At 38.1% G+C, this 9,995-nt stretch overlaps 1 protein-coding gene across 2 annotated transcripts in view; it reads right to left on the bottom strand.

Annotated features, from left to right (window-relative positions):
* Positions 1-3,099: 3,099 nt before the first annotated feature.
* RAB4A (RAB4A, member RAS oncogene family) overlaps positions 3,100-9,995 on the bottom strand; it is a 43,196-nt gene continuing 36,300 nt past the window's right edge. For both annotated transcript variants that reach the window (XM_055587739.1, XM_055587744.1), the window contains exons 7-8: positions 9,071-9,204; positions 3,100-4,763 (exon numbers count right to left, since the gene is read on the bottom strand). In XM_055587739.1, coding sequence (XP_055443714.1) covers positions 9,089-9,204 — 116 coding nt within the window. In that variant the 3' untranslated portion in view covers positions 3,100-4,763; positions 9,071-9,088. The remainder of the gene's footprint in view (positions 4,764-9,070; positions 9,205-9,995) is intronic.

Here is a 9,995-nt window from a genome sequence, read left to right as displayed (position 1 = left end):
ACATGGATCAGTGTGACCAACAGCAAAAGAAAGGCCAGGACAGAGACATACTGAAGCAGCGTGTGTCTGCGTGTGTCAGGGGTCAGGGCTGGGGACGGCTCCCAACTGTACCTGTCAGGACAAGAGGGCTTCAGCCTGAAAGACCTGGACAAACAGTGGGGTGCAGTATAGGTGAGGATAACCAAACACAGTCCATACAAAGGCACAGAGGTGATGAGAAATCAAGGGGCGTTCAGACAAACACAAGTGTCCTGTAAAAGCCCCATTTTCCCCAGGAAACAGGCACAGCATGAGGGCATATGACCAATGTTTATGACTACAGAAACCAATATGATGGCTTTTCTGATGCTGTAGACTTACCCAGAAGTAATCGTATCACAAAATTTCCTCATCAGTGTAAAATGATTTGAGGGCTCCTACCCAACATACATAAATCAGCAGTTTTACTCTCATACAGAGTTAGCTGGCCCACAAATATTTAATGAATCCAATTATTTCTATGGTATTTTGGAATATGACATTTTCAGAAATTTAGCATTTTTTCTTAAAATTTTTCTTAAAATGCTAGTTTTCCTTTAAAATGAAATTTACACATGACATCAAGAAATTAGAGAAGGGAGCTATCAGAGCACAGGCTATCTACTTTTCATCCAGTTCCCACAGGTGAAGGACAACATCCATCCTTTAGCATGAAGGAGCAAGCTGACATTCCTGCAGACTCAACCACATCATCCTTGGTTAGCGTTAAGTTCCATAGATGTGTACATCACGTTCAGTACATTCCTTCATGTGGACACACTGAGAAGAATTGATTAAGAGGGCCTTGCGTTACGACAGTGGCCGGGGTGATACTGAGAATGTCTTAACAACCAGCATGACAAGGGCTCCCGCTTCCGAGGCTGCACTGGCTGTGGGTGGCAGGTTGGCTGCCCTGTGTCCCTCTTGAAGGTACACTGTCCTCTGGGCTCGGAGACAGAACTTCCAGTACAATTAGCCACATGCTGGGAAGTCACCTCTAGTAATATTGGATAAAGGATGTGTATCTTGCTTCTTCAATACATCTAGAAAAACAACTATATAATTCCAAGAAAAAAACCATAACCATTCTTGGCTTGTAACAGTATCTCTTCTGAAGTTCCCAATGGTATATTGACAATAACAAATTTTAAATATATATTCTTGTTGAGATGTATGCTGAACTATTTTTGGGTGAAATGACAGAGGTTTTGGATGTTTCCAAACACTACAGTGTAAAAAAAGTGGGGCAAAGGTAGATAAAGCAAGACTGGCATAATGAATAGTCAATTGTGGAAAATAGCTGATGTAGTGGTTCTATATGCTATTTTCTCCATACTTGTGTATGTTCAAAAACCCTCAAAATTTAAAAAAAAAAAAAAGGAAAACAACATAAATTCTATTTTAAAAGAAAAAAAGACTCCCTGATCACATTATTTTCTAGCGGTTAATTTCTAACGTTAGGGGGTGATGGCCAACAATTTATTTCTTCTTCCTGAACCTGGCAAGTTGAGTGCTCTCAAATAAATCCCTCTAAAAATTTCTAAAAACAACTCCTTAAAGAAGTAAACATAATCAGGAAGCAACCAAGCAACAACTGGGACAAACTTGGACTGTTTTCAATTGATTAATAAAATCACTTTTAACTAGTACAAAAAATTATTTAAAATTTACAGGTGTTTTAAAGACTAACTTTCCCCTCTGAAAAAAAAGCAAAAAATAGGACAAATTTGACAGAAAATAAAGTACCATCTACTGTGTCACAGTATGAAATGCAAATCATTTAGATGACTAATTTTAGCATTTTCTTCATTCTGAATAATATTGATCTGCTAGGAATCAATGTTCTTAAGATTTCAAGAACTCTTTTACATTTTCAAGAACTCTTATTATTTTTCAATAAAACCATTACAGTATCCCAATTTGTAATGTTTTCATTTTCACTTAGATGCTGGACTGTGAAAAAATAAATTAAAATCTCAAGTCTAAATGGAGTATAGAATTTTCTTCTAGGAAGACTGAGAAAACGCTTTTCTAGAAATGTAAATTAAGGACATCCTGCAAACTTAACAAATTGTGGGAAATGTACACATTTAATAACATTCACTATTAGATATATTTGGTTTTTATCTCTGGTTCCTGACACAAAGCTCCTAAAAGATAAGAATTTCCTGAGTTTTAGGGGTCCCTTTTGAGCACAGTTTATGCCAATGAAATGACTTCAGGGTCAGCCTGGAGAGGTTCAGGGTGCAGCTGGTCACAAGAAAGATCTAAGGAAGTTTTAGCTCCACCCACTGACCTCAGAGAAGGGGTTGCTAGAGATTAAGATCTAGAAAAAATCTTAAACAAGATTTGAGGAGCCTGCTGTTTGGTGAACAGGAAAACAGCCATGAGCCAGGAGGGTGGGGCACCCCAAACTCCATGGGGACAGAGGCTCTTGTGCTCTTGCCCTTCCAGGCCTGGCCCTATGTGTTCTTCATCTGCTGTTCATATGTAGCTTTTGTAATAAACTAGTAATCTCATGGGCTTCCCTGGTGGCTTAGTGGTAAAGATCCATCTGAAATGCAGGAGCCACGGGTTTGATCTCTGGGTTGGGAAGATCCCTTGGAGGAGGGCATGGCAACCCATTCCAGTATTCTTGCCTGAAGAATCCCATGGACAGAGGAGCCTGGTGGGCTACGGTCCATAGGGTCGCAAAGAGTCAGACACGACTGAAGCGACTTAGCACACACCATAATCTCATAAGGAAACTTTCAGTTCTGTGAGCTGCTCTAGGAATTAATTAAACCCAAGGAGTGGGTCATAGGAACCCCAGGTTTAGGGCTGGCTGGGAAAGCACGAGTGACACCCTGGACCTGTGACTGGCGCCTAGAATGTGTTGGTTTGGGTGGTGGTGGGTGTTGACGCAGGCTTTAACTTGTGCGATCTGATGCCATTTCCAGGAAGACAATGTCAGAACAGAACCCATCTGGTGTCAGAAGAATCAGAGGATTGGCTGGTGGTAGGAAACACTCCAGGGACCAAATACCACATCTTCTCTCCTCTTCATTTTTTCCTAAAGGCCTTTATTATGAACCACCAGGGTTTGGTTCTCCAGCAAATTTTATTGGTCAAGGGATGTGGAATTATATGCAATACCTGGGGTTTAAATTAACAGGCTCACTTATAAACCAACATTTATCTTATTTTTTTAAAATTCTGCTTTTGCATAAACTGATGTAGTCAAACAGACATGCTCCTACCCCATGCAAAAAGCTGTTCAAAAATGAGCAGCTTGCAAACCCACTGTTAACAAGACACTGAATCAAACATTCTTCCAGTGAGGTCCAAGAAGCAGATCAGTCTGAGAATTTGCTTCATATTCTGACTTTTCAAAATCAAATATTCAAGATATAAAGAAGCAAAATTAAAATATCTAAAACAGTTACATCCTGATATTTTTATCCAAGTCACTTCCAGAGTTTGTAGTGCTTCTGTGCTCCATTGGTTAAAACAAAACAACAAAAGCAGTAGGCAGCTTCTAACTTAAAGGTAATCAAATTTACCAGTTTGAGCTAAAAGTCACAGTGGAAGAACACATGTAAGGTGAAGAATGCTATTTAAACCTTTCAGTTTTAAATAGTACTGTATTTTAGCTTTAAAGAAAAGTTCTATTATATATTTTTGCATAAACATTTTAAAATATTAGAACAAGTCTTTGTAATACAATATACATTAACGCATGTGAATTAAAAACATGTCAACTTGATAACTGTTGTAAGGCATTTAAGTATTTAGCAAAAGTGTACAGAAATTTCTTAGAGGTGTCCCTTTAATATTAACTTTAGTGGGTGTCCTTAAAATGAACGCAAAACAAAAGACTAAAAAGGAGGCAGTGATGCTCTAATACTGAATGCCAGAAAAAGCACAGTAGCAAAAATGTGTTTTCTAACAGGAAGACCATATGATCAGCAAACTGGGACCAGGTAAACAGCCCTGTTTCCGCTACTGCACTGACCAGTGCTGAGAGTCACATCTGTTGCCTAGGAAGTTTGTTGAAAGGTACCAGCATCCTTAGTGCCTGAAACACATCAGGTGCTCGGCTCTACTTCCTGAACTGAGTTGATGAAGATGCTTTAAAATCAGAGTGCTAGACAGTTCGTGAGAAAATTTCATTTACCATTTTATTTCAGTATGTGAGTAAATTCTAGTATTTCCAATGTGGCTCATGTAACGCCTTGTGGACTGTTTGTAAATGGAATTAACTAAGTATTGCATCGGCCATCAATGCCAGAATCTCTGAATATCAGGTCACGACATAACCAACTGTGCAATATAACCAACATAATGATCAGAGCACACCTCACAATGAACAGATTTTAGCTCAGACAATTAAAAAAAAAATAAAGTATCAGACTGCATTGAGTGCAGTGCTCTATCATACCGTACGTCAGACACCATGCTGTGGAGATGCACTGCACGAGCGTATGAACGGTACCCAGCCAGGGTCCAAACCAGGCGAAAGGGCGTGTATGGGACAGAACACTTTTACGTACGTGTATACATTTAATGGTCTCGTCCACTGAACTGGATTTATTATACAGTTTGCTGTGCCACATCTACTAGCTTGTATAATATACCAAATTATTATTATTATTTTTTTTTGCACAAAGATCTACTTCCATATAAAGTAGAAAAAGATGGTGGTTAAAAAAAACCTTCTTCTTCAAGCTTCAATAATTGTGTCCCAAATACCACTGTATGAATACCTAAAAAATATTAAGAACGATTTAGAAATATGCATAATTATAAATGTCCAAACATAGCTTAAAGTCACAAAGGGAACCAGTGAACACTTCCAACTTTTATTTAAGCTTACTTATGCCTATTGCCTGGAGAATCCCAGGGACGGCAGAGCCTGGTGGGCTGCCGTCTATGGGGTCGCACAGAGTCGGACACGACTGAAGCGACTTAGCAGCAGCAGCAGCATGCCTATTAGATAATGTTGACTATACATAAAAAAGAGGAAGCTTTATAAAGTTAAAATATCAATTTGCAAATTTTATAAATAAGCCTTAGCTAGAGGCACATTCTATTAGACTTCAACTAACCCAAGAAAGACTCGTCACTGACATGAAGGCAGGAGAGTCTCTAACCCAATCATTGCCATCAACTTTCCTTTCTTTCTGAGCAAGAGCATAAGGATTTCCTACAAATTATTTCAAGCAGAATATCTAATTTTTTTTTAATAGGGAAGGTTTATGCTAGCATTTTGTTCCATATTTTCCCTGTTTGTTCTATGTCCTTTTTCCTTCTTTTACTGTCTCCTTTCAGATTATTTAGAGTAATTATGTGGTTATTCCATTTTAATTCCCATATTGATTTAAATTTGCCAACACTCTTTGTTGTGTTGTTTCAGTGGTTGCGTTAGGTTTTTTCTTAAGATTTAATTTTTTTTAGTGCAGTTTTAGGTTCCCAGTAAAACTGAGGAGGAAACAATTGTATACAGTTCCCAAACACCCCTGACCCTCACACATATACAGCCTCCTCCATTATCAACATCCCGCCAGCTGGTACATTGTTACAGGTGATGAACCTACAGACACATATTAATCACCCAAAACCCATAGTTAAACCACAGTTCACTCTTGTAGATTCTATGGGTTTGGACAAATACACGAAGACATATATTCATCCCTCTCATCCCCAATCTTTTCACTGTCTCCATAGTTTTGCCTTTTTCAGAATGTCACATAGTTGCAATCAGGTAGCATGTACCCTGGCTGGCTTCTTTTACTTAGTTATATGCGTTGAAGGTTCTTCTTTCATTTAGTTATATGCATTGAAGGTATATGCTAAGTCTTTTCATGGCTTGATAGCTCATTCCTTTTCAGTGCTGAATGATATTCCATGGTCTGGATGGACCATGGTTAACCCATGTGCCTTCTGAAGTACATCCTATTTGTTTGCAAGTTTTGGCAATTACGAACAATGCTGCTATAAGCATCCATGTGAGGGTATTTGTGTGGACATGAGTTTTCAAATACTTTGTGTAAATACCAAGCAGTGAGACTGCTGGATTATATAGTAAGAATATGCTTAGTTTTATAAGAAAATGTCAAACTGTCTTCCAAAGTAGCTGCACCATTTTGTACTCTTACCAGCAATGAAAGAGAATTTCTATTGCTCTCCATCCTCACCAGCATTTGCTGCTGTCCCTGTCTTAGATTTTGGCCATTCTAATAGGCTTGTAGTCACAGCTCATTTATGAAGTATCTTTTCCTGTACTTACTGCCATCTGGATACCTTCCTTGGCAAGGTATCTGTTAAGAACTCCAGTGTTCCTGGCTGGAGAATCCCAGGGACGGGGGAGCCTGGTGGGATGCCGTCTATGGGGTCGCACAGAGTCGGACATGACTAAAGTGACTTAGCAGCAGCAGCAGCAGTGGCAGCTCGTTTATGAAGTATCTTTTCCTGTACTTACTGCCATCGGGATACCTTCCTTGGCAAGGTATCTGTTAAAGTCTTTGGTCCATTTTTAAATCGGGTTTGTTTTCTTTCTTACTGTTGAGTTTTAAGAATTCTTTGTATATTTACAGTAACAATTATCAGATATGTCTTTTGTAAACATTTTCTCCTGGTGTGTAGCTTGTCTACTAATTCTGTTGACAGTGTCTTTTGTAGAGCAGAAGTTTTTCCTTTTCATGAAGTTCAGCTTACCAATTATTTCTTTCATGGATTGTATCTTTAGTGTTGTATCTAAAAAATCATCAAAATACTCAAGGACATCTACATTTTCTCTCATTTTATGTTCTATGAGTTTTATGATTTTGCATTTTACTTTAGATCTGACTCATTTTGAGCTAGTTTTTGTAAAGGGTGTAAGGTCTGATGTCTAGATTCATTTTTTGCATATGGCTGGCCAATTGTTTCAGGTCCGTTTGTTGAGAAGACTATTTCTGCTTCACCGTATTGCCTTTGCTCCTTTGTCAAACATCAGGGTCTGGGTCTGTTTCTGGGCTCTCTGCTCTGTCCCACTGATCTCTTGTTCCCCAATACCATACTGTCTTGACTACAATAGCTCTACAGTGCTTTGAAGTTGGGTACCGACAGTCCTTCAGTTTTGTTCTTCTCACTCAGTGCTGTGTTGGCTATTCGGGGTCTTTTGTCTTTTCTCCACATGAACTTTAGAATCAGTTTGGTTTTCCTCATACAGATGTTGTTAAGAGTTCTGCCTAAGTATTTCCTTTTTGGGGAAACTAATGTAAATGGTATTGTGTTTTTCAATTCAGATTGCACTTGTTCATTGCTGGGATACAGAAAAGTGATGGACTTTTGTATATTAACCTCGTATCTTGCAACTGTGCTATTAATATATAATCACTTATATGGGAGTTTGTGGATTCTTTCGGATTTTCTACATAATCATGTCATCTGCCAGCAAAGTTAGTTAATTTCTTCCTTCCCAATCTGTATATCTTTTATTTCCTTTTCTTACTGCATCAGCTAAGACTTCTGGTTTGATGCTTAAAAGGAGTGCTGACAGGGCACAATCTTGCCTTGTACCTGATATTCATAGGAAAGCTTCAACTTTCTCACCATTAGGTCTGATTTTAGCAGTAGGTTTTGGTAGACTTTACTAAGTTGAGTTGATTCCCCACTATTCCTAGTTTACTGAGAGTTCTCATTGCAAAAGGATATTGGAACTTGTCAACTGATTTTTCTACATCTCTTGATGAAATCATGTGATTTTTGTTCCCTGTTGATGTGATGATTACATTAATTGATTTTGGAATGTTAAACCAGTCTTGTATATCTGGGATAAATCCCACTTGGAAGTATGTAATTCTTTTTATACATTGCTGGATTCAATCTACTATTGTGTTGAGAATTTCTGTGTTTACAGAATCTATGTTTACAGGAGATACTAGTTTGTAGTTTTCTTTTCTTGTAATGTCTCTGTCTGGCTTTGGGATTGAGATAACACTGGCCTCATAGAATGCGTTACGAAGTGTTCTGTCTGCTTTTGTTCTGTGAACAAGACTGCAGAGACCTGGCATAATCTCTTCTTTAAATGTTTGGAAGAAGTCACCAGTGGAGCATCCTGGGTCTGGTACGTTCTGTTTTGGAAGGTGACTAGTTATTGGTTCAAGCTCTTTAAAACAGATATAGGCCTTATTCACATTATCTGTTTCTTTTTGTGTGAGTTTTGGCAAATTCTGTCTTCGACAGAATTGGTTTATTTCGTCTATGTTATCAAATTTTTGGGCACGGAGTTGTTCATAGTGTTCCTTTATTATCCTTTCAATGTCCATAGAATCTGTAGTGATATCCCTGCTTTCATTTCTGATATTAGTAGTTTATATTGGTTTTTTTTTTTTTTTTTTTTTTGGCCTGGCTAGTCATTGACTTTACTGTATTTTTTCAAGGAACCAACTTTGGTTTCACTAATTTTTTTCTATTGATTTCCTGATCTAATTTTTATTATTTCTTTTCTTCTTTCTACTTTGGATTTCATTTGTTCTTCTTTTTCTAGTTTTTTATGGAGGATGCATATGATTATATTTAGATCTTTCTTCTTTTCTAATACATGCCTGCAATGCTACAAATTTTACTCTAAGTACTATTTGTGTTGAATCTCCCCCAAATTTTGATAAGTTGTGTTTTTTTCATTTAGCTCAAAATACTATTAAATTTCTCTTGAGACTTCTTTGACCCACTTATTATTTAGAAGTATGCTGCTTAATACTCACATTTCTGGATTTCCAAGTTATCTTCCAACTACAGATTTCTAGTTTTATTCCACTGTGCTCTGAGAGAAGACACGGAATGACTTCTGTTCTTTTAAATGTCTTCATGTGTGTTTTATGGCCTAGGATGTGGTCTGTTTTGATGAGTGTTCCATGTGAGCTTGAGAAGAATGTGTATTCCACTGCTGAGAATAAACTTTTAGTTATGCAATCACCTCTCCTTTTCATAATGCACCTTCAAAAAGCAACGACAACCTGTGTGGGGCTCTGGGTGGGAAAGAGGACAGGTCTGAGGGCGACAGGACTGCTGCAATGTGGGCACCTACCTGCGCGCCTGAGCTGCCTCAGCAGCCACACTCCTGCGCGCTCGGGGCCTGGGCACGGCGCGGGGACCGCAGCTGTCTCAAGGCCGCATCTCCGTACTGGATACCTGAGCCCATTCTTTCTGGGTCCAGCTCACCTGAGGATCAAGTAAATCTTTAGAAAAAGTTTTTATGTTTCTGTGATCCCCAAAATATATTAAGTGAAAACAGCAAAGTGCAGAACACTGTATATATAAAACATTATTTTGAATAAAAAGGAAAAATACACACATATTTGCTTACATGGGCATAAAAATATCTTTGGATGGGTACATAAACTGGTAATTGTGGCTGACTTCAAGAAAGAGCTCTAGACGCTAGGCGATAGGAGATGGGGGAAATAGAGGGTGACTTTCATTGTATCCTCTTTACTTGAATCTGGAATTATGTGAATATATTATGTATACAAAAAGCATTGAAATGAAACCACAAAGACACCATTCTTCACTATGAGACTGGTAAAGACCCAAACATGATAATACACCCTGTGGACATGGCTTTAGTGAGATAAAACACCTTCATTTGTACTAGTGGGATGATAAACTGCCTCAAGCTTGAAAGGAGGAATCTGACAGCCTCTACATAAATTCCAAATGCCTATGTTCTTTGACCCAACAACTCCATTTCTGGGAATTTATCTTACATATACACTCACACACATGTGAAATGATATACAAAGGTTATTTACTGCAACGTTGTTTTTAACATCTGGCAACAACTCAAATGTCCAAAGCAGACTGGTTAGATAAATTATGTCAATATACAAAATTGAATATTACACATACACACTATGCATGTATACATACATTAGCACAATGTGTATGTGGAAGTCTCTAATATTGATTTGTAATGATTGGTAGGTACAGTAAGTGCAGAATGTATAGTATGC

The sequence above is a fragment of the Bubalus kerabau genome, chromosome 1 (genome assembly GCF_029407905.1).
Source record: "Bubalus kerabau isolate K-KA32 ecotype Philippines breed swamp buffalo chromosome 1, PCC_UOA_SB_1v2, whole genome shotgun sequence".
Lineage (NCBI taxonomy): Eukaryota > Metazoa > Chordata > Mammalia > Artiodactyla > Bovidae > Bubalus > Bubalus kerabau.
Note: the sequence above shows the minus strand (reverse complement) of the source record. Positions and strands in the feature narration are given on the sequence as shown.